The 25,359-nt window shown below is 42.1% G+C and overlaps 2 protein-coding genes and 1 long non-coding RNA gene across 4 annotated transcripts in view; 1 reads left to right on the top strand and 2 right to left on the bottom strand.

The window, feature by feature from the left end:
• Positions 1-2,901, bottom strand: part of c1qtnf4 (C1q and TNF related 4) — a 52,382-nt gene extending 49,481 nt beyond the window's left edge. The window contains exon 1 of the mRNA XM_070554762.1: positions 2,765-2,901. The gene's annotated coding sequence lies outside the window, so the exon portion shown is untranslated. The remainder of the gene's footprint in view (positions 1-2,764) is intronic.
• An 8,137-nt stretch (positions 2,902-11,038) lies between these two features.
• LOC139071666 (uncharacterized) lies at positions 11,039-13,607 on the top strand. 2 transcript variants are annotated; one of them, XM_070554484.1, is made up of 7 exons: positions 11,039-11,689; positions 11,808-12,036; positions 12,145-12,375; positions 12,470-12,611; positions 12,706-12,852; positions 12,955-13,181; positions 13,294-13,607. In XM_070554484.1, exons 1-7 carry the CDS (start codon positions 11,242-11,244, stop codon positions 13,430-13,432), a joined length of 1,563 nt encoding a protein of 520 aa, XP_070410585.1. In that variant the 5' UTR covers positions 11,039-11,241; the 3' UTR covers positions 13,433-13,607. The 2 variants fall into 2 exon arrangements, with proteins under 2 accessions (XP_070410585.1, XP_070410584.1); XM_070554483.1 differs by having other exon boundaries at positions 13,270-13,607.
• A 3,247-nt stretch (positions 13,608-16,854) lies between these two features.
• On the bottom strand, positions 16,855-18,708 carry LOC129156089 (uncharacterized). The gene is made up of 4 exons (XR_008560290.2): positions 18,459-18,708; positions 17,826-17,921; positions 17,648-17,735; positions 16,855-17,209 (listed from the first exon to the last, which is right to left on the bottom strand). It is a non-coding gene; the product is annotated as an uncharacterized lncRNA (long non-coding RNA).
• Between the last annotated feature and the right edge of the window lie 6,651 nt (positions 18,709-25,359).

The following is a 25,359-nucleotide window of genomic DNA, read 5'->3' as shown; positions in this document are numbered from 1 at the left end:
TTTAAAATCCTCTTTAGTCAAAATATGCCTTACCTTTGCCAACTGTCTCAAATGGAGGAAGCTGGATTTGACAACTCAATTGATCAGGATACGGCCAGCAGTTAATGAGTTAATTACTTGTATACAACCTTCTTGATATTTTTCGAGACGAAAAGCAACCTATATACTGGTTTGTAACTTGACTTCAGGGCATTGAGACCAGGTCTTTTTAATAATAGTTTTACCACTGCTTCCTGGAAAAATGTAGGAGCTACTCTTGACAAAAAAATAATATTAATCATGTCGCTAATAATGGCTGTACCTTCTACTACGATGCAAGGACTTCTTTTCAGAGCTGTACTGGAAGAATATCATTCAATGAACCAGTGGGTTTCATATTAGTCATCAACTGTTCTAGTTCCGGCAAAGTGATAGTACGAAAGTTAAGGCTGCACCAGTGTCATCAGGGGGACAATCAGTGCTATAGAAGACAACCTTACCAACCAAAAGTGCAGAAAGCCATTACAACTCTCAGTAGATGGAACTCCAAAGCTCAGTTCACAATATAAAGTATTAAAAAGGATGTGTGGATTCCAAAAGTTAGATAAATAATTCACCTTTGCCTGTTTAATAGATTTCAGATATAAAGAAAAGCTGTCTTTAAGGATTTAAAAGGAAACCAGCAACTTCTCATTTTTACAGGAATTTTATTCTCCTGCCTCAACACCTGACCTCAGCGCACCACAGAGGTTCAGTCCTAGGATTTCCATATCTGTGTTCGAGACACAACATTTATGTAGTTTTGCATTGTTGCTCAAACTGAAGAGAAGGTTTGGTTGGTCCTCAAGTTTCTATTTCACAAAAGGTTTTGTAAATAAAATAATTCTAAAACATTCAGAGATGTTTCCAGTAGATCACACTGATTTTCATCTATTATTGTTGCTTACAAACTCTTTAGAAAATTTCTCGCAAATTTTGACTTTTAGCTATTTCTAGCTTTATTCTATGAACATCGGCTAACAAACAGTAATTAGAAGAAATATGAAGGATTTATGTTCTGATGATTGTGTGTCACGCCCTGCCAGGAGCCCAGCTCTTTGTTTCCTGTTTTACTTTGACATCCTCCTCTCTCCTCTGTGTCACTTCCTGTCCTTCGTTTACCAGATTCATCCCAGCTGTGTTCACTTGTATTTAACCTCTCTCTGTTCTCCTTGTCAGTTGCCAGTTTGTTGTTGTCTTCTAGCTCTTCATTCCAGCCGTGATTAGTGTTTGCTCTCAGTATTTGTGACTTAGTTTTGGTGCATCCGTTTCTGCTCATTTTGCCAGCTAACTTGGATTTGTTTGTTGGAGTATTTACCTGCTTTTTGACCTCTGCCTTAATAAAGGACATTTGCCTTTTACCTCCTCGTTCTCCAGCCTTGCTTTTGGGTCCAGTTCCCTATACCTGACATTATGTAGCCAGGTCTTTGTTTATTTAACCTATTTTGGGCTTTTTTATGAAGTGCCTAGCATGGTTTCTGTGAAACACATATTTTCTATTGATTTTCTTTTATTGCTTTCACCATCTTGATTAGGTCTGATCACATAAACTGTAAATAAAAACGCTTTTTTATTCACTACACTTAATGAGAAAGCTTATTTGACTAAGGAAAAACTGCTGCAGTCAGTTTACAAAAAAATTATTTAAAAAAATGATTTTCACATTTTATTCAGTCCATTTGAATAAACCCCTCACTATCAGTTGCAGGTGCTGTAGTCTAATGAAACTTCCAACTTTTGAGCAACTGAGAAATAAAATTGAGTACAGTACCTTTTATTTGTAAGAGGCGGTTATTTTTTACTTCTCATAAATCTTGGTTTCTTTCTTTGCTCTCGTGACATGAGCAGCTGCGTTCTGCCTCCAGTAAAAGCAGGTTACAAAGCATCTGGATGCTCATATTCACAGACGCTGTAAATAACACAAGCATGTGTGCTCACAAATTTATATTCGACCGACAAATTGAGCTGGATGATCAATCTGATGCCTGCAAGGAGCCATGTGTGACACTGATATGGATTAAGATACTCTGCAGACAAAAGGAGTCAGCCTCCTTTGAGTGGAACTCCCATCTAAAGATAAGCCAGATCTCAACACCTCAGCCTCTCTTCCTGCGTGGGAATCTCTGATATCTCCACCATGGTGATCACAGCTAAATAATCCATGAGCTATCCATGCATGCTCCTTATAACAGATCGCCTAAAAATATTTTTCAGACATTTGTGGCTCAGATGAACAGATAATAGATGCAGTTTGTCCTTCCACTCCTTGCCTCACATCTCTTGAACAATAACCTACGATCTTAACACTCACAGTGTATACATTCCTCCTTCTGTCCCTGTAGAGGTATCGCTGTTTCTGAAGATCGGTGCAGATAAATAATGAATGCTGCTCAGACGTGGCACGACTGCTCAATGCTCATTGGCAGTGGAGTGCTTTTCCACCAACACTCTCAAAGCATCCCTTTATACATCAGCAACATCTACTACCTCTTTTGTGTTTTAAGCTCATCTGGAAAATCTGCTTACACTTCTTAAACAAGCAGAGAGAAAGAAGAGAAAGAAAGCACATCCTGAATGGATAATTACAACGAAACCCCTGCCGGCGCGCCAGTGTTTACGTTGCATGCTTTTACACTCCTAAGTTAATCTGAACTTCTTTTGCATCCACGTTCACACTTAAACATCCTTCTTCCACATGCAGAACAGTTAAAAAAAACCAGCTTACAGAAAGGAGAAGATGCCTCACCTGTGTGTGTGTGTTTTATCCTCTATCCTTTGCTGTGTGTGAAGCGCAGAGCCGAAACTTCTGTCTCACTGGATGAATCTCCCCTCCTCCTCTACTCTCATCCCACCTCTTCTCTTCCTACCCTCCCCTCTCTGCCTCTCTCAATCTGCTCTCCCACCCTCAGAGCTCTTTTTTTAAATCCCCCATCACTGTTTCTTCTCCATCTGCCTCATTCTCCCTCCTTTTCCTCTCTACCTGCTGCTGTTACCTTGGAATATTGACAAAGTGATCCCTAAAGGCTACCCAAACACACACACACACACACACACACACACACACACACACACACACACACACACAATGTATATTTATGTGTGAATGTTAATAATGTGAATGCTAAGATCTCATGAGGTGTATTCAGAGGTGCAGTGCGTACCACTGCAGTGGAAGCTGCTGCCGAGATGCACCCTGATATGATGCTCTGTTAACCCAGATCTGTGTGTGTGTGTGTGTGTGTGTGTGTTCACAAATAAATTGGCGACGAGGAGCAGCCGTACCGTAAGAAGCATTGTGGTGATGGACTGCCAAGTTCCTCCCTGCTCAGTGTTGGGCGTCATTATCTCACCTTTGGGAGTCTGGTGGGAGAAGCAAATGAAGCGATGGGTGCAGACACGCAGAAACAGGGAATACATGTAATGCCCTGAAACTGAAATTCATCCCACTCAGTCTTCCTTTTATAATCTCATTCAAATTCAACTGTCTGTTGCTCACTCAGATTTAAATGAGCACTTGACTAAATCCCTCCTGTGTTTTTGCTTTTCTTGGCCAACGCTTGGCAGGCTGCCGCGCTCTGTTGTATCCCAGCTTACGGGACTCTTCTCGGCAAACTGCCGTGCTCTTTGAGCTTTGGCCAACAAATGGATATAGAATTAAAAGAGTGGGCAGAGCATTGAGGCAAAATAGAGCTAATGTCAGATGAGTGGCATGCATCCACTCTGACCGGGATGGCAATAGAGCGAGAAGCCAACAAAGATTGGGACCATGTCTTTGACAGCAGGGTTTGTTTACACATTTCTGCAATTCTCAGAGGAATTTGTACAAAAGTGCAAAAAACAAAAAGCCTAGAAAGATGGCAGTATTTACAAACATTCAAATGAATGAAAATCAGTATTAAAGTGTGTGTACCAAATCTAGTTGATCTTTCTGGATTCAAATGAACAAAAACACTCCATTTTTGTTTTTTTTTATGTTTTATTTAAAAAAAGGCAAAAATAAGAAACAAAAAAAATTGTTCCATAAAAAACTCGGTCTCTCAGACATTATTTAAAAATTATGTAACTTTGAAACTTTCAGTGTTACTCTCTGCTTCTTTTTCTTTCTTTATTTACTAGTTTATGTCAACTTAGAACTCAGTTTAAAAAAAGTTGCTCATAGAGCTCCGGACCCCACGTGACTCTCAGTTAGTGGACGCCATTTTGGCATGCAAAAAAGGTAAACAAACACGGATGTAACCATGAACATGAACGGGATCCGCTTGGATTTTACTTCGTCGGAGTTCACTTCACACTTTAAAACAGAAGAAATCGTTTTATACAATCAGAAATTAAATAGACTAAACATCTCCGACCCTTACCGTGCCCCTGGGATACTTTTTAAAAACGCCAGAAGCTGTTGGAGCGGACTTCTTACCGGACCTGGCCGGGGAACCCTTTGGGATTTCCCCGGAGGAGCTGGCTCCGGCGGCTGGGGAGAGGGAAGTCATGCTACTGCCCCCGCAACCCGACTCCGGATACACGGATGAAAATGGATGGATGGACGGACAAATAACAGATTTACACGTAGGTAGTCTCGGTGAGACAGATAATAGCAATCCAAAGTGCTTGTTATGTGTGATCTGACAATTGGTCAACCATTGCTTAAAACTTAAATACAGCTTAGCCGGTTAATTGCTGTGATCATAAAACACGGAAACGGCAGCACGCAGAACTCACGAGGCAACGTTTTACGTGATGTTTACTTGTTGCTATGAGTAATAAGACAGAAAAAGCCACGCCAAAATAAGTTTAGGAAGCCCACTAAGAATCATAACAAAAGCATTTAAAATAAACACCATACACAGTTGAGGAAACGTTGGTTTAAGTACCTGATATGAAGTGGTCGCTGCATAAGCGAAAACCTTTACTCTCGGGATCCCACAGTTTCATTTTAGCCCGGTCACTAGCGCGTTTTATTACAATGATCCAACGTTTGCGGCGCTCCGGATCTTGGGGAATCCTGTAGATGGCTCATTCCTTATGTCATCCGCGTCTGTTCTGCATCCTGGGGCACAACAGGAATCTACCATATTTCCCGTTTGATTGAGTTTTCTGACAATAACAAATAGTCCAGCTGCCGGCTTCTGCATGCCAATATGGCGCCGTCTTGATTTGAACTGTTGCATGCCGGGAGAAGTGACGTCAACTCCCGGAGCTCTATTGTGCCATTGAGGGGGAGTTAAGTTTTTAAAGGAAGCTCATTTCAAGCACTTGTGCTTGCAAATAGATGCTGTGTGCTGACAGGCAGGGCAGGCATTTGCTGGGGGGGGGGCCCAGGCTACAAGGGGCTCCCCCAGAGGGTTGCTCAGCTTTGAAGTAAGAGCTGCAACAGTAGTGAGACAGTGAAAAGCTGTCATTTCATAGAACTGTTGGCTGTCTCACACTCCCTGAAGGGACCCTCCCCCTCCGAACTGCCAATCAAGAGACGATACTTGCCTTCTCAGTCTGCAGACAGCAGAACATAGAGCAGAACTTAGGGCTCCGTGGCAACCTAGCAGCACCACTTGCTTGCAGAATTATTATTTAGGACACTGCTTGGAGCTCATCACTAAAGACAATCTAGAACACTGATAGGTAAAGTGATAGCTTTGACTCTGCTTCTTCACTAAAGCAAATACAAACTGTTATAAAAAAAAACCTGTCCCATACATGGTAGGATTATCTTAAAATGATCAACCTCACAGCAAACATCTAACCTGAACCACACACTCACACAAAGACAAGTGTGCTAACAGCTGAAGTGTCTCCTCAGTCTCCATTAGTGTCTACTGCAGTGGTGCATCACTAAATTAAACAAATCTGCTGTATTCATTATCAAAAACATGCAGGAAATGTGCTGAAAGCAGACTTCAGTGCTAGCATGTCAGCTCCACTTTTACTAACTCCAGGAGGGACTGGACTGGCACTCTGAAGTTGCAAATTCAGTATTCTGGCGACAGAGGGTGGTGGGGGTCTGAGTGACATTTCATTAACCCTGTAAAGAGTCATTTGAGCACATACTGGCTTAAGAAAATGAATTAAAAATATGAAATAGTTGCAGAGTAAGCCTCTAAGGAAAAGCTTCTCTGTAACTTTGTGCTGAAAAAAAAATCCTTAAAATTTATTTACCTGTTCAAAATTCTACAGAGAAAATATCTATGCCACACAAACAATGCGCTTATTCACTTTTTATTCTTCCCATGATAAAATCCATGCTTCAAATCCACTGGAAAATGAAAACGATATTTTAAAAGCTACAGAAATCAATATAAAACATTTTACTTCTTTGTTGAAATCAGCCAAGGAAAATATTTGAAGTCACATTGAGTAAATTTCTTACCAGTTTCCAGTGTTTTAAAGCAGCTCTCTGGTGGACCAGTTGTATTTTATCTGAAGCATTTTTCCCTTCCTACCTTTGATTTACATGGTAACATGCTGACAGAGAGCCAGCCTATCAGAGAGGCCCTGGAGAGCAGTGTGGGAGCTCTGTTTTTGCTCAATATCACTGAGGACACACACAAACACACACACACACACACACACACACACACACACACATACACACACACACACACACACACACACACACACACACACACACACACACACACACACACACACACACACACACACACACACACACACAGTATTGGCCACAAGTCTGGGCACACCTTCTCATACAATGACCATGGACATTTACAAAGAGGCCAACACGTGCTAAACACCTCTGGGAACTCCTTCAAGACTGTTGGAAAACCATTTCAGGTGACTACCTCTTGAATCTCGTCAAGAGAATGCCAATAGTGTACAAAGCAGTAATCAGAGCAAAGGGTGGTTATTTAGAAGAAACTAGAACATAAAACATGCTTTCAGTTTTTTTCATTTTTTGGATAAGTTCATAACTCCACATGTTCATTCATAGCTTTGATGCCTTCAGTGAGAATCTACCAATGTAAATGGTCATGAAAATAAAGACAATACATTGAATTGTCATGTTCTGCGGGTGGAGGTGGCAGACCATGTGTGGTGGTGGGTTCCGGAGGCAGATGAGCAGGCAGACGGATGTAAAAAATAAAAAGATGTTTATTGTAGGACGGGAGCAACAGGACGAACGAACATGGACAACGACATTGAACCGACAAAGACAACAACCAGGAGGGAGGTTTAAATACACAAGGGAATCAGGAACACATGGGCAGAGTAATCAGGGACAGGTGAGAACAATTAGGCAAATCAGGGCAGGAGAGACACAGTCAGGGAGGCTGGGGCAGATCATGACAGTACCCCCCCCCCCCCCCCCCAAGGGGCGGATACCAAACGCCCACAAGCCACAAAACACAGGAGACACGGGCACGAACGAAGACCAGGGCACACATGACAAGGGAACACAGAAGACAAGACCAGGGAACAAGGAACACCATCCAGGGCTGCGGAGCAGGGGCCTCTCGGTTCAGGCAGCACTCCGTCTTACGACCAAACAGACGTGTCCAAGAACGTAGACCAGGGAAACTCGGACTCGAAGACTGGGCACAGGGACTCGAACACTTGACTTGGGCACAGGGACTTTGACACGATGACTTGACACGATGACCTTGACACGTAGACTTGACACGTAGACTTGACACGTAGACTTAACACGTAGACTTGACACGTAGACTTGACACGTAGACTTGACACGATGACTTGACACGTAGACTTGACACGTAGACTTGACTTGACTTGGCCTGACTTGACACGACTCCAGGAACACAGGACACCAGGAACACAGAGACGAACTGCAGCAGCAGGCGTGGGACCCAGCAGGAACTGCAGCAGCAGGCATAGGCCCCAGCAGGAACTGCTGCGTGGAGAACCTGCAGGCGTGGACCAGAAAATGGTTGAGTAGCGGGAGCGACGCGTGGAAGCCCAGCTTGGCGGCAGGTACTCGACATCCCAATCAGAGCAGGTGCACATCCCGATCTGCTGGGTCCATCGGCGGAGGCTCGGGTGAAGGGAAGCCGGAGAAGAGCGGGGAGACCAGCCCTACCACACCGGAGAACAATGGCGTGCGTAGGGGGTGTAGCTCCCTTGAGGCTCCAGGATCCACCGGAAAAGAGCGGGGAGACCAGCCCTACCACACCGGAGAATAATGGCATGCGTAGGGGGTGTAATTCCCTTGAGGCTCCAGGATCCGCGGCTTCAGGAGAAGAACGGGACGGGGCAAAAACAGCAGGTGGCGAATGACCCTGACCACCCCGAAGACAAAGTGGGATGCGCCAGGATCTCCCAGAGGACTTCGACCACCCCGAGAACAGGTAGGATGCGCCGAACACCAAAACTCCAGGCCAGAAATCACCCGGGAATGCGGACATGGAACGCCAGAACCAAGTGGCTAGCATCGTGTACAGAAACATCTGTGCAGAGTATGGACTGGAAGCCCCAAGGTCAAAGTGGGTAACACCCCCCTAAGGTGGTTGAGAACAAGAGAGCCAAGCTCCAGTGGGACTTCCACATCCAGACTGACAAAATGGTGATGTTAACCCACCAGACATTGTGGTGGTGGACAAACAACAGAGGGCAGCGGTTGTGGTTGACGTGGCAATACCAAATGATGGTAACATCAGGAAAAAGGAACACGAGAAACTAGAGGAGTACCAGGGCCTAAAAGAAAAACTTGAGAAAGCCTGGAGAGTGACAACATCAATGGTGCCCGTGGTCATAAGGGGCACTCGAGGCAGTAACCTCAAACTGGAGGAGTGGCTAAAGCAGTTCCCAGGAACAACATCAGACATCTCAGTCCAGAAAAGTTCAGTTCTAGGAACAGCTAAGATACTGCACAGCACCCTCAAGCTCCCAGGTCTCTGGTAGAGGACCCGAGCTTGGAAGGATGAGACAGGAGATGGGAATATTTTTTAAAGAAAATATTGCAAAATCTTCTATGTGGTTTGAAAGCAAAAAAAAAATAATAATAATAAAATAAAATTGGGGGCTTTTCACAGAAGAAAATTCACATGTGGAGCAAACTTTTAATTTATTTCAATTTTCTATGATGTAGTTAATTCTGTTTTCTGTGGTTTGATGCTTGATTATCAGCTGTGGTATGTTCATTAGACTATGTTGCTGCTTCCTTCTGTACTGATTTGGTGCCATCTGACAAGACAAGATCTACTACTGAAAATCACAATAAAATAAAATCTTGCCATAATATCAGTGCATTAAAAGTTGGATACATACGGACAATCACTAAAAAGAATTAATAAACGTCTGGCTCTACATTAGTTTCCATGGCTATTTGTGTCATGTGCCATGCCATTATTTTTTCCACTTCCAGGTTGATGAATCTAAACTTTTCAGTGATGACACACTCTACATTACACTGTTTTTAAATGATTAATTAGAAAATTAGAACAGGAGCTGAATCAGCCAACATTCCCCTACTGAACATCTATTTCTGGGCTCCTTATTCTGCCATCTGCCACCTTCAGCAGGTGTTCTTCATCCAGCACCATGAGACCAGCTTGCAGGACAGACTCAGCTAAGGACCCACCACAGCTATCAGTTAATGACCGGAGAAGGCGGTAAATTGTTCCCGAAGCCTCCCTCATTTTCTCTTCTACCCCTAATTGTTTTCTGTCCTACTCAACATCTCTCTCTGTTTTTTTTACTCAGTTTCTCTCTGCCTCTTCATCATCATCAGTTCCTCCATCCACTCGGGATCAGTCAATTAACCTATAGCTTGTGTAAATGTGCCAAGAGAGAGATGAAGAAACCACCCTTCCTCACAATTTTTGACAGGTCTATTGTTCTTTGACCTTTATGACCTTTCCCCCAAACCACCTTACGTCAAACTTGACAGGTGTATTGTTTTATGACATTTTGTGATATGACCTTTAATGAGCCCATATGTCAAGAAATGAATTGATGACTGTTGTGTAATGACCCATGAAGTTATTGATTGTAGTCCCCGAGACCCCTTCTGTCAAGATGTATATTGATGATCGGCTTTGATGTATTCAATCTGCACCACTTTACGTCAAGTTAGGATTGATAACTGTTTTGTGTTAGGATACCTCACCCCACAGTTCTCACAGACCCTCCCTTTCATACGTGAGACCCTCCAACCCTGCACACACACACACACACACACACACACACACACACACACACACACACACACACACACACACACACACACACACACACACACACACACACACACTCTTGGCTTCCAATACTCTTGGCTCCCAATCATTTCACTTACCAAGCATCGACTTACCTTTGTTCTGTAAATGCATCTTGTACATGGGAAGCAGTGGTGGTGGTGGGTTGTTGCCAAGCAACTAACTGCTCATTCTCTTTCTAAGCAGTGTCAGGAAGTATTTGGGTGGACAGGCTCAGTTTACCAGATTCAAGACATCAACCAAGCACACACCATTTGGGTTGGCTTTGCATGTAAATGAAGGCATCAGTAGACAAAGCTCAGCAATTCTTTTCAAATTCTTTTTCGGCCCTCATTCTCAGAAACACACTGTGGTGTCAGGTAAGTAGGTGGAAAACTTGTAGAGATTCAGCACGCTTTGAAACCTTCCAGGGAGCGGAAAGTAGGAGTTTTTTCTCGATGGATTTGTGGTTATTGCAGGAGCCACACACGCGTTTGAGTTTTTAGGGTGTTTTTTTCACGGTTGTCCAAAATGCTTCCTACCGTCTGCAACGTGTCCTCTGAGAAAAATCACTTTTGGTGATATTTATGACAAAACAGTTGAAAAACTGCAGACGCTGGAATCAGTGCACCATTTAAAAGTGACTGTGGTTTTAGAGCATCAATGGCCCAAGATGATGAAAACAAATCCAGTGGTGAAGCAGTTTGTGCAGGAATTTGAGCCCCGACCAGCTCCGCTCTCACCTCGCAAAGCGCTGTTCGGCAGGAGGACATGCCCCGTGTGTCTCAGATATTCAGCTCAGAGCCATGAAAAGATCTACTATGTCAATTTTACAAGTCTCTATCCTTACGTAAATTCATAGCTGTCAAGTCTCCCGTTTTGGCCGGGAAACTACCGTATTTTACTTTGCTTTCCTGCCGTCCTCCCGAATTATTATTTTCCCGTAAATCTCCCGTATTTTTAAAATTCCTCTGCCTCTTTAAAATTATCTGTAGCCTCGCGAGAACTGGTTGTCGCGAGATTTGTGCAGACAGCGGGAACATAACAGGAACAACAAACGAGAGCGATGATGGATGGAAGTGAAGAAGGCATTCCTGCCAAAAAATCAAAGAAATCGTGTAAATATCTAGAAAAATGGGACAGCGAATTTACTTTTCTAAAGAAGAGCAGGATGGGACAAAGTCACGCTTTTTGTAAGATTTGCAGTTGCGACTTTAGTGTCTCCCACGGGGGAAGGAATGATGTCAGTCAGCATGAGAAATCAACCAAGCACAAGCGCTGGCTAGAAGCACAGAAACATGCCCAGACGATGTCGGCATTTGTAACAAGGAATACCACAGAGGCTGACCAGGTCATAAATGCGGAGGTTAAAATGGCAATGCTGTGTGCCAAAAACAATGTTTCTTTCACCTTCTGTGACGACTTCAACAAGTGTGTAGCTGAGATGTTCCCGGACTCTGCTATTGCACGAAAATATTCTGCGGGGAAAACCAAATCTACGCAACTTATCAAAGGTAAGTTGATTTAAATTAAGTATAAATATTATGAAAGCGTATACATAGTCATAATCATGTCCAGCAGGCATATTGGTGGTAAATTGTTAGCTAACGTTACTGGGCATTCACTCAACAGGTGCCATAGCAGCAGAGCTAGATGAGGAGTTGGCCAGAACATGCCGATCGCAGCCCTTTTCATTGATGTGTGACGAGTCGAACAACAGAAAAACGGACAAAGAATTCGTCATCCTGACCAGACTCTATGATGAGGCCACTCTGCAGGTCGCTACAAAATTCATGGAGATGCCCATATGCAATGTAGGAAATGCAGAAAATCTGTATGAAAAGCTGAGTGAAGCATTAAGGTAGGGGAACTGCAATGTGTTGTTGACGTGTGTAGTAATTTGCATTTAATTATAATCTTACATTTAGTGTAAGGCATTTTATGGCTTTTTTTTTCATATTTCCAATAGAAAAAGAGGAATTCCATGGGAGAACCTGATAGCCTTTAACTCTGATAACGCCAGTGTCATGAAAGGCAGACACAACTCTGTTATCAGCAGACTGAAGACCAGCCAGCCCCATGTCCAGGACCTTGGCTGCATCTGCCACCTAGCACAACTGGCCACTGGCTGTGCCATCAAAGCAGCACAGGTACCAGTGGAAGACTTCCTGGTTGGGATATACACCCACTTTGATAAAAGGTAAATTATTATAAATAAATAGGCCTGCAGTTGATACTCTTCAGACATACACATACATTTCCATCCACTAACTAAATAATTGTCTATATTACAGTGCAAAAAGATGTGAAATCTATAAAGAATTTGTAGATTTTACCGATTCAGACCACCTGAAGCTCCTCAGGTACTGCAGCACCCGATGGCTGAGTCTATTAACCTGTGTCCAGAGAGTGTTGAACCAGTGGGACGCACTGCAGGTAAGGATGGTAACTCCAGCAGATACATACAGCTTACTATTCTGTGTTTTCCTTTTATTTAACTATTGCCACCTTGTTTCCCCATGTACTCTAGGCCTACTTCAACAGTCATGAGGAGGTGGAGAGGAGCGCCAAAATACATGATTTAGCCAGCCATCTGCGTGATCCAGTCATGAAGATCTACTTCATGTTCCTGACTGCTGCCCTTAAACCTTTATCTGATTTTAATATTGCCTTCCAGGTGGGTGTCAGTGTTATTGAATGTATGTGTAAATATTAAATGTGATTTTGCTAATTGTAGCATTCACTGATATTTTGTTGTGACCCATGATATTTTCTACAGTCAGAGGGAGTACAAATTCACAGACTGGAAGAGGAAATGTGCAGGCTGATTAGGAGGATCCTGGGCTACCTCATACCAGCCAGGGCCATCGTAGGTATACCTCTCAGGGAGGTGGAGTATGGACAAGGACATCAGTTGGCTGATGAGGAGCTCTTTATTGGAGCAGACACAAAGGCCTTCATGAAAAGCGTAGAGCTTCCCATGTCCACTGAGAAGAAAATCTTTCAGTGAGTATATTACCCAGCTGTTTTATAATGGTCATCATCAGTATGAGAGAATATGCTGTACTGTGCCTAAAATGCTGCCACTATGCAGTTTTTTACTCTTACGCTGTTGTAGATCTGTGAGAAGGTTCTATGAAGCAGCGCTTCAGAAGATGTTCTCCTCCTTTCCCCTTGACCATCCGCTCCTGAGGGACTTGAAAGTGCTGGACCCTGCTGCTCGCCTCGACATTCCTCCAGGGGCAGGTAGATGTTAGGGCAGTTCTCCATTGATAGAATGATTGAATTGATTAAATATTGCATGGTTTAGATTTGCAACACTTTCTTTATCTTCCAGTGGAAAGGCTAGGGGCCATGTTTCCTCAGTTGAGCTTGAGTGAAGATAGGCTGAGAGAGGAACTCATTGACTACCAGGTGACAGATAGCAAGCAACTCCCCCAAGAAGACAACATTGACAGATTCTGGGGCCTGCTAGGGAAGGATGTGAGGTTCAGTGAGCTGCCAAGATTAATGAAGGCTTTACTCTGCATTCCCCACAGCAATGCCAGTTCTGAAAGGGTGTTTAGTATGGTGAGAAAGATTGTTACAGAGAATAGGATGTCATTAGACAACAGCACTGTTTGTGCTTTACTGTCATGTAAAATCAACCACTCTGTCCCAGCCTACAAATACACTCCTTCCAAAAAAGTGTTAAAGAATGCTAAATCTGCAACACATTTGTATAATAAGTCATTAGTGAATGTCAGAGAGCCACATGAGTGAACATGATACATCTAAAGAAAATGTGTAATGAAAATAAAATGTAAATGTTTAACTTAAAGACAAGCAATGTGAAATGAACAGGAAGTAATGTGTTGACTTGTATATAAAATGAAAAATGTAAAATCAATAAATATGCTTCATTTCCCCTTTTGTGTTTTCATTTAGGCTGTATTATAACAGAATGTTCACAGCATTTCAATGTCAACAAAGGTAGGCCTCAGATTCTGATCACTGAATTGTAGTAAGTGGTTGAAAAGTGGTTATTATAGATTTTTTGTACACCTATCTTACAATGTAAGATATACTAGCGCTCGGCTGTGGCGGCTGGTTGGCTCGCTGCCGGTGTTGTAAATTTTCCCTTATTTTCAAATCCAAAACTTGACAGGTATGAGTCGTAAATGCGACACAAAGTTCCCCCGTTGGTCATCCACAAACTCGTGAAAATTTTCAGAGATCCATTTCCTGTTCTACCTTTTAAAGGAGACATAACATGCTTTTAAGTTATTCCTTTTTACATCTAAATCCTTCATTTGGGGTCTAAATACAGTGGAACTGCAGTTCTTTGGTCTGATTTCCTCATTATTGTTGCTCTACAGACCCTCATCTACCCCTGTTCTGAGGAGAGAACGAGACGTTTTTTGGGTACTGTCTCTTTAAACTGGAGGAGGAGCTGTAAACTCCGCCCCCCTCCATAGAGCAGACCTGTACTCTCCTCCCCCAGTCGGACTTTGTAGTTCTATAGAGAAATCATTATTTAGCATAGCAGATTTAGCATAGCATATTAGCATTTTAAAAACATGTGGGGAGAGTAGTTCATCAAGCTGTTTCAAGGCTGCTAACGCTTTCATGCATTTGTCTGTAGTCACTCACACACACCCGTCACGGCCGACGGAAGGGCAAACGAGCAGGCACGCGCGCGCGCACACACACACAAGGAATGCTGCTTGCTTATTTATTTCTATAAAAAAATGTTTTAAAAATGATACAGCTCATTAAAACACCATTAAAAGAATATATTTTATTAAGATCTCTATCTATCTATATACATACATATAATTATACATAATTTTATAAGTAGTCTTATTTTATATTGGGTGTCTTAATGGCTGAAAATGGATAAAAAGCAGTTACAATTTAATTTAAAGATTTGCGATTCTAGTCAAAAATAAAGAACATTCCTCCAAATGTTCTTTAATGTGATCATTATAATTCTAATGCTTACAACTTTGTTTTTATTGTCTGCAATGCGTAGCCTATATCTTTATTAAATATGTGTTTAGCTGTAAAGTGGTAATTCTCTCTAATGTGTACAGAGAGGTGGACATCAGTGCTGCAGTGAAATTCCCAAGATCAGTCTGCTTTGCTAACAAATATAGTTAAATCTTACCTGCATTCTAAATAAATACCGTTAGGTGAAAACATCAGTAGGCATTGAGTTATTGATACAATCCCTAACAGCCAGAATGGAAGAAGAGCATGCTGGACCATCCTGGATCTGAGCCTGTTCTGTGTATTTACCTACAGGATGCAATAAATGTCTACAAGGCTGAGTTTGGACCATTACATCTAAAATAAAACATACAATCAGTGATTTTTTAAATTGTTTACATTAATATTAGGGGTGGGCCGTTATCGGCGTTAACGCGCTGCGGCAAAGCCAGACTCTTATCGCGCGATAAAAAAAATGACGCCGTTAATCTATTCTCAAAGTTGGGTTGGGATCTGCGTCTATACTAAGCTATGATGACTTTCACATTGCGCGGATGGATACCTGGTTGGCGCGGATGTATACTCGGCGCGGATCATCGTACGTATGGACGGACGCCAGGCTCGCGGAGTTTAATGTTCCCCATGCAGCCGAACAGTCGCACCTTCGCCACCAGCAGCGCTTCTCCCTTCTCATCGCGCGGGACAAGTAAACAATTTATGTACTTTCACCAGAGTTTAATCCATAAATCCGACTTTCATTCTTTTTATTTTGTTTTGTTTACCTCCGACATTTTCAGCCGGGCTTTCCCCGGGCCACACTTCACCGTCCGCGGCCGAAGCACCGCTCGGATGTAAGAAAACCGAGACAAATTCACCTGTAATAATAAACGTTTTACTCATAAATTTTTATATTTGTTTAGAAAAGTTGAGCTAGGATAACTCCCCTTGCCGTTTTCAGAGACAACAACAGCAACAGTTGGCTTCTGCTCATACAGGTGAGCAGTGGCATTTCCAGCTCTCGCTCCAATTCACCAGAGGCGATCCTACATGCAAACTAAAGGGGGGCATTGGAAGGGCACCCCAGAAATTTAACCCACTCCCCAGGCCAGATAGTTTGTGTGTGTGTGTATGTATGTATGTATGTATGTGTGTGTGTGTGTGTGTGTGTGTATATATATATATATATATATATATATATATATATATATATATACTTTTTTCTTTAGCAGGCCATATTGTGCAGAAGAGAAGATCTAGTTTGTCACCAGACAATGTGAACAAGCTGGTCTGCTTGAGTGACTGGTGGAAGAAGGAGAAATAGAGCTTGGACTGATTGACCAAATGCTACTGGCTGTAAATAGTTAATCATGACCTATTCTGTAGACCTACAGTGCAGAATTTGTTGAACTGAATAAAAAGCTATTAAACACAAATACTTATTGATCATTATTTATTTTCATCATCAGTTATCGTAGTAAAACTGCTTAATCAGTCTGTGATGCATTATTGAAACAAGAAATACGCCTCCATTCTCAAAGACTTGCTTTTATTCATTATCTAGGTAGCACACACATATGCCTTTGGCAGAATTTGAATGAGCCATTTTAATCTAGATTAATCTAGATTAATTCCAAGATTACAGTGAGATTAATCTAGATTAAAAAAAATAATCTATGCCCACCACTAATTAATATACAAATTTTCTAAGTATTAACCTCACAGCAAATAAGTAGAACAATATAATAAACAGGCTTTAGTAGTTAAACAGGCGTTGTGCACACAGGTGCTTTGTGTCCCGGTGCTGGTGGTATCTAGGTCTCAGAGTTCCTGTCCTCCTGCCGTCTTCTGTTGTCCTCAGGATACGGATTGATGTTTCCTGATGATGAGGGAGGGGCAGTATGTGGGCTTCAAACTGGTCCTGGATAACAGTGGGAGACCTCCGTTGTCTGAATACTGAGACCAGAGGGTTGGTGAGATGCAGATCTTCTCTACCTCATCTAGAAACGGAGTTGGTTCAGGGAAAACTTTTCCAAAGACCAGTTCCATGATGTCATCGCCATATTCTGCAATGATAGACAATAACTTTAATGACATATTTTGTTTACAAGCAGCTTTAGGAAAGTTGTTTCTTTAGCTTTCATGTTTATAGTCACGTTTGTGTTTGTTCACAAGTTCACTTTGCTGCAGTGACTTCATATTCTTACAAATGTAATAAAATAGTGACACTAAAATTATACAGATGATTCCTTATGAAAGGAAGCTCATTAGAGAGCAGTGCAGACAGACTTACTACATGCTGCAGCTGTTTTTGTAGGCCAGCTGCTGCTGAACTTGGGGAAAGTTATTCTGCACACATCCAGATCAGATGGTCGATTACAGAAAATAATGTAATTCTATCATTTCTAAACAGAATAAACAAGTAAAACATCAAATAAATCACTCTGCTGTCATCAGATGGAGTGATTCACGGGGTGAGGTGGCTGAAGTGTGTCATCACTCACTTTGGTCTGGTCCAGACCGTCTCTTTACTGGTGGGTCTCCTTCCTCAGTAGGTGACGTGAAGGTCCAACATCTGAACGTTCTGTGTTCCTTAAAGGAGAAGAAAAGTAACATTAGCAAGCTGGCTAAATTATTTTTTACTAGCATCTCAAGGCCTTGGAGAAGCAGATCTTCACTTACCTAAACATCAGACCAGTTTGTCCCAGCTGAGCTCATCAGGGCTTTAGTCTGACAGCCTGTCAGTGAAACACGGCTCCAGCCTTCTGGATGTGGACACTAAAAAAGCAAAGGAGCATTTTTACTTTTGTTTTAATTATTTTACAGCCGATTTAATCAGCTTTCCGACGCTCACGCTCATACAGACGGTGAGCTTTGCTGCGTCTGACTGATGCAGAGTTAGTTTTTATATCTGCAGTGAGACAAAAAACTAACCTCACTTCACTCAGAGATTGTTCTTTAAAACTTGTATTAAATCCACTGTGTTGACGCACTTTAATGACTGTCACGCTGCATTTTAGCTGATATGGGACTTTATTTACTGGATGCTAAGATTACATCACACTCACGTAGAATAACACACAGGCTCTCTGCTGTTACAATCAGTGGGAGGTTATCATCTGGTGTAAAAGAAGGCGTTGATCAGAAATCACGTTTTATTCCATGAAAATCAGCCAAATCCACATTAATCTGGCTGCTAACTTTACTAGCATACTGTGCTAGCGATAGCAAGCCGGATGCTAACGATTTAGTGCTGCTAATGCCCGTAAATCTAAAGTAAAGTTTGTCGACATTTTAGAGTTATATGAAGCTTACCGCTCTGCTGCTGTGTCCCGTTGCTGCCACATTCAGATGGAAATGACTCCTTTTAGATAGATGAAGCCAGGGCTGGACTGGGACAAAAATTCAGCCCGGGCATTTTGACTGGAGACCGGCCCATCACCTGTTTTTTTTTGGAAAAGACATTAATCCTTATGCTGTTTCTGACACACACCAACGTACACTTTCTTATTGGTAGTATTTATGTATCAATCTAATAAACGTAAACCTACACCATCCTTCCTATCCTTGTATTCTAAAAAGTAGGGTTGGGGGTAACTGATTATTTTTAAAATGATTATTCTGACGATTATTTTATCGAATAGTCGACTATTCTAATGACTATTTAGATGATTAATCTAGCGATTACTTTTCTATTGCACAATTAATAAAAACCAAAAAATTCTCAAATAAATTCCTCCAAAAAATTGATAAGTTGTTACTGTAAGAGAATAAACACTACAGGCCTTCCATTTTGTATAACACTGCTTTTATTGTGTTGCGGTTGGTTATGTTCTGGTGACGTGTAGAACTTGGGAGTGCAGGCTGCTGCCTGAGAGGTGGTAGAAGATGGAGTGTCTCCATGCTGCTTTGTTTTGGTCACTTATGTGTGTGAGGCAAGTGGTGTTACGACCCTTCCTGGGGAGTCACGTGTTTCTCCTATTTTAACTGTAAATCCTTCTAGCTGTTATATTTATAACAATAAACAGATATTCGGACAGAATATTTTCACGTTTATTCGAATATGATTGTGGAACACACCCAGCATCATAATAAATGAAGTCATATTGATGCCAATTTAAGCCTTTATGGGTGACCAGGACTCTGTGTTTATGAATGTGGAAGACACCCAGCATCCTGTGATGGCACTAATAACATCAAGAGATAATAAATAAGGTAATATTTAGGTCAATTTAACCCTTTACACGTGACCAGGACACTGTAATCAATTTTTGGCAAGGGAAATGATCATTTGTTGCCATTTTTGAAGTGTTTATGAATGTGAAAGACACCCAGCGTCCTGTGATGGCACTAATAACATCAAGAGATAATAAATAAAGTAATATTTAGGTAAATGTAACCCTTTACAGGTGACCAGGACACTGTAATCAATTTTTGGCAAGGGAAATTATCTTCTTTTTTTTTTTTTGCCCTTTTTGGGGTGTTTTTGATGACACAGGCAGTATGAGTACAGTAACGTCAACAGATAATACATAAAACCCTTATTTGGTCAATTTTAGCCTCCATGAAAATCTTAGCGATTCAATCACTTTTTGGCAAGTAAAATGCCATTTTAGTTGTCTACAATTAAATCATCAGTAAAGAATTTAAAGATATTTTGAGGCATTTCTTATAGGTAAACGGGAGGGTGTAGTCTATTTGGCACGTGACAATCTTAATTTTATGTGCTGAAGTGCTTTTATCTTGTTACTTTTAAATAGAGCAACGTAATGAATAGCAACCTACACAGTGTCATTAAAGCCAAAGCTTGATCATTTTAAATACTTTTTTTCAAGTAAAAATGTGCCCCAAACTAGTTAACTGTGGCTCCATGTCAAGTGGACTAAAGAAAGGAAGGGGAAAAAATTAAATCGCTGGAGAATTGTTTATTTCCATTTATACAACGTTTACATTCAATACAGGGTGCCATTTTACATTGTTTATTTATTTTTTTAGTATCAAGGCTGTAACATAAAGAAAGCCAGTTCTTACCACAAAGTTTGTGGCACAAACCATCTTTCAATCGCAAATATTGCAAAAAGGATTAATATATCCTCATTGTGAACGTTTAAGACAAATAGCAACACTTAAAACAACTTCCGAACTGGAAAAACTTATGTGGCAAGGTGCAGAAACGAGTGCCCGGGCGGTATTCGATCCCCAGACTCCCGGGTGAGAGTCATACGCTCTAACCAGTCAGCCAAAGGAACAACTCCTTGGCCAAATAGCCAGGGCGCATCATCAATCGGGACATTGTGACAGGACGCTCACACAGCCACATCTTCCTCCCTCTTTCCACAAGCACGTCCTCGTGCTCCCGCGCAGGGTGCCACAAACACTGCCACACTAATATCCGCGATAAACATCTGTTTAAGTACCGGAAGAGGTTATCTTTGCTTTCTGAATGTCCATATTGCTAGATATGCTGAGTTTTAGGGCGAAATCCTGGGGAATTTTGTCTAGAAATGCAATTGCCTAACCGTGCGCGATCCCGCGGTGGCTAATCATTTTTTGGCAGCGAGTCAATTTATGGCACAACACCGGCTCGGGTTTCTCCTCCTCCTCCCTCTTTTCTTCTCCAACCTGTCGCTGGGCTGAGGCTCCATCACTTCCTAAATGGATTTTACTTGAACCTTCACTACCAAACAACTGTGAGATTTTAACACATGTGCCAGCATCAGCCTAGAGGGTCAGTTTCTTTTTTAGTCGAATTTTCTCCGCTCCTGCTTTCCATTTTTTGTTCTCCATTTTGTTAAGCTCGTCTGTCTGTTTACTGAGATTCACAAACAACTGGCGGGTGCATCAGACCTCTGGCTATTGGTCCAGCCCAGAGTGTATTGTTACCAATTGGCCAATCCACCAACTTTTACGAGGCGTCGCGTGGGGCGGCGCGGGCAAGTTGTCTGCAACAACTAGAGGCCAGGAAAAAAAAAAGACAGACACCGGCCCATAAATGATGAAAGGGTCGGCCCAGCGGGCAGTTGCCCGCTATGCCCTATGGTCAGTCCAGCACTGGATGAAGCCCTCGGTACTTAAGTCACTAGCCTGGAGACACTGAACGAGCCACGCGCGCGCGCACACACTCACACTCACACACACAATCACACACACTGCTTTTTCTTCTGTGTTTTTTTAGCAGTAGAGTCATCAGCTCCTGGGTTTAAATACTGCCACACCACCCTTCCTTAAAACGAGGAACAGTTTTGAGCTGTGTGTGGCTAAAATAACCAGACATTCTGCATTTTTCCAATAGGACTACAAAAAATCTTAGCGAGAAGAAAAAATGGCGGATTGGCTCTGTGTTTAGCCGAGGGCCATTACCATATTTGGTAGTTATCCTGACGAAATAAATTACTGATGTAATAGATAATTTGAAAAACTGAATGGGTGGACAAATATGCCCAAAAATTAATTATTAAATATCTAAATAGCAACTCCAGTGAATAATATAAGCCTTTTTGCTCACTTAAGACACTTAAAATGTGAAACACACTGTGTTAATGGATAAAAAAGTGGGTTTTTCATGTTATGTCTCCTTTAAGACAGCAAAGGGTAAACTGGCTTTTACGCTCTGCCGCACTTGCGCTGAGGAAAATAATCAGGCAGACTCTTGCAAGCACAACTCAACTCAGCGAGCACTAACGGGTCAGTGTCGAATTCAATGTCGCCATCCCCTGGGACAAAAATTCTACAGGTCCGTTATCCGTCAGTGCTGCTATGGGTAAAATTTCGCTGTAGACCTTATCCTGAACAGACAGTTGCATCATGGGCACGGTGAAGAGGTCCAATTCGCTCAGTGTGCATTCTGATGATTTACTGTGAAGCAGTGACATGATAAGAAAATGTCGGAGCCTCGCTGTTGATACTTCTTCCTCTTTTGCTTGTGTTTTGTAACAGCGGCTTTTAAGCGCCGGTCGTTTTGTGAAGTAAATCCCTTTTCATGCCTGCCGGGGGTCTTTTCCGGACTCGCCTTGACAAAACCATGAGCCCTGACCCCTGTTTGACATTAGGCTCTGTGATTTTGCTGATGGCTTGCGTCAACACATCTGACGCGATCCCTGTCGCAGCCTTTTTGAGATGCAGCTTTGCCAAAGCAAATACTTTTTAAACAAAAGGTGATATAAATCTGAAGAGTCTTGAAAATATCTAACATAAAACGCACCCGTACAAATAAGGAACGCCGCTAAAACCCGGGAGACCTTGACCGGCCTGAGTTACGTAATAATTAATAAATCGGTTGGGGTCATATCTCTGCAGGTGACAAATCATTTTTTGTTTGTAAAACAGCGTAATTGACCCTCTCAGCCCGCTTCACGCATATTATGTTATTGTATTTCTCTGATAGGAGTGAGCGGGCCTGAAATGAAGCCTCACCATTGTTTTTCCATTTAAGAAGTGAATCGGCTCATTCTGATCAGATTTTATTTCAATATGAATGTTTTCTATATGATTCGTAGAGACAGGGATGTAATCCACAGGGTTAAACCATCGACATATAAATACTGGACAATGGGTTTCCGTAGGCTCCAATAACACATTTTTGAGGAGAAATGGGAGGTGGCCACCACCGCTATTTTGACCGTGTCACAGGTTCCATCAAGCCCAGACAATTCCACATAAGGGAAGAGAGGTGGAGCTGAGGGTGGGGCTGTAAGGCTGGGATCAACTGACGACACCCGGTCGAACTAGCTACAAGCTAACCTGAAGCTAACCCAAAGCTAACGCGGAGGTGGGAGCTAAGCTAATGGAGGTAGCAACCTAGCTTCAACCGGAGTTAACTGTGCACAACACCAGAGCTTCTGAGTCAGAGATACGCCGGGCTGACCGCTGGGTAAAACCGGGTGGAACACAGAGGTCTCCGAGAACTCCACAAGCACAGCAGACAAGCACAGCTGTGATCTGAGATGCGCAGAGCTGCCGCTGGGGAGAACCGGGTGAAAAGGTTTCCATCCCAGAGCTCCACAAGCCGGCAGCCCGCGCAGAAGACAGGGGCCGCGATCAGACAGAGATGCGCCGAGCTGCGGGGAGGGGAGAACCAGCCGGCAGCCCCAGCTCAACCTAACTCTAACCCTTACCCAACATTGACAAATCGTTATTTTATGATGAAAATGCTAGTATGAGGTGGGCTGTCTTATTACAGTGCCTTATCACACCCCGTTGAGCTTAATATCAATGTAAAGGAGCGATTTCAAGCTTTTATTTGATGTGTGAAACATGTTTGTGCGACACACCTAGCCTGAGGAATCCATGGAAACATTTTATTAGACGCTGATGTTTAAAAATGACCCCAGATAATGGATTGATGAAACGGGCTGTTTCTAGCTGTAGCATTGTTGTGCACGCATGGAGCTAGGCTTCCTGGAAAGCTCTGATTCTCCTGAAAAGTTTAAGACCAAGCAATGCATAATCCAAAAGAGTCTTGTGAGGTGTACAGCTGTTCACAAGTGAGCAAGTAAAAGTGTATTTTTTTTTAATTATGTACCCATATTGGGAAATTAGATTTCCGCATATGTGTTACAATTTGCCAGATTTGTAAATTATTGTGTGTACCATAGTTACCAATCTAACTCTTCCCAGTGCACTAAAACCCTTTGTCAGAACAGCTACACAGCTTTATTTAACAGGTATGACATGCATTGGATTCTGGGTCAATTTTACATTTACAGCGCATGTGATGTCATCCTTTGTTGGATGCAGGTGTAATTTGCAGGTTCAAATCCTTTTCAGCCACTGTTTCCTCAAATTTAACGCTTTCATTAGAGTAAGTTGAACAGTAGATGTCTGAACAGACAGTAACAACCGTTTTAGTACAATCTGTATTGGTCTGATTTGAAAAATTAAGAGGTTATGTTGTCTGTAGTGACATGTTTCCTCATTGGTGTGTGCGAGTCAAAACCCAACTCTAGGTTGTCATATCTTGTTTGGAAGCTCTTAATCCAAGCTATTTAATTATCATAACCTGATGCTCCTTCCTTGAACTGCATGCCTGCATTGACTGATTGCGTTTGTCACATCTAAGCCTGAAGACTGGCATCCAAAGGCCTAACTTATTAGACGCTCATGTCTAAAAATGACCCCAGAAAATGGATTTGAGAAATGAGTGAGCTACATGCTGCTACTGGGATGAAGCTAATATTTTTGGAAAGCTCAGGGTCTGCTGAGAAAAACGAGGTAAAGCAGTCCAGGAATGGAGCAGATTTCATGCATTTTGAACATTTTCATACACACACCAGCATGTAGCTCACTCATTTCTCATGCTACAGGGATGAGGCTATTATTTTTGGAAAGCTCGGGGTCTGCTGAAAAAAATTATAAGATTATTAAACAGATTATAAGATTATGAAACAGATTATCTCTCCCAAAATCAGCTGTCAGAAATATAATAGTTAAAAAAATAGTTACATGAAATTGTTTTATTTTCCAACAAATTGAACTGTTCATGTTTGGTTTCATTTTAAAGATAACAATAAATCCAACATGTTGGTATTAGGCACAATATTGTTTAATTCTCACACGTCTAATTATTTAAACACATAGGTCTGGATATTTTTTTTGTAGACCTGAAGACAAAATGGAGGGAAAATGATTGTTTACCACAAACTCCCTGAGTTTGAATGTCAATAGGTGAATAGCCTCTTGATTACAAGTGAATAAGCCCAGTACCTCGAGCACCAGTGATGAATTCACCTATATATGTGAATAGAATGAGAATGGGCAGCCCCACCTTTGTAAAATGGGTTGGGCTTTGGGCCTATAATAACACTGACAAATTACATCCAATTCCAGTCTACATTTGACTTTTTTGGAGCCCACACTGTCATGGTCTTGTTGTGTGACGGGGTGAGTACTCCCTCTTCTCCACAACATCTTTGTAAGACTGTCATTCCAGGAGAGGGCACTAACCAGCTGCGGGACATTACCGGTCAGCAGCAGCTGCAGATCCTCTAATCAACCGCAGCAGAGCTCTAGTTAAGAAGAGAGGGAACCACTTCACATCGCTGGATGATTAACTACTCACGGTAGAATCTTGCCACTCAGTTCTAGGTTTTGCTTTGTCTATTCTCAGACATTCGTGTGGTCGCAGTTTTTGGATTTTTCTGTTTTTTTGTGCTTGGATTTTGGTGTTTGGACTCAAGTTTGTTTCATCTTCAGGATACTTGGAATCGCTGAACCACTG

The sequence above is a fragment of the Nothobranchius furzeri genome, chromosome 9 (genome assembly GCF_043380555.1).
Source record: "Nothobranchius furzeri strain GRZ-AD chromosome 9, NfurGRZ-RIMD1, whole genome shotgun sequence".
NCBI lineage: Eukaryota > Metazoa > Chordata > Actinopteri > Cyprinodontiformes > Nothobranchiidae > Nothobranchius > Nothobranchius furzeri.
Note: the sequence above shows the minus strand (reverse complement) of the source record. Positions and strands in the feature narration are given on the sequence as shown.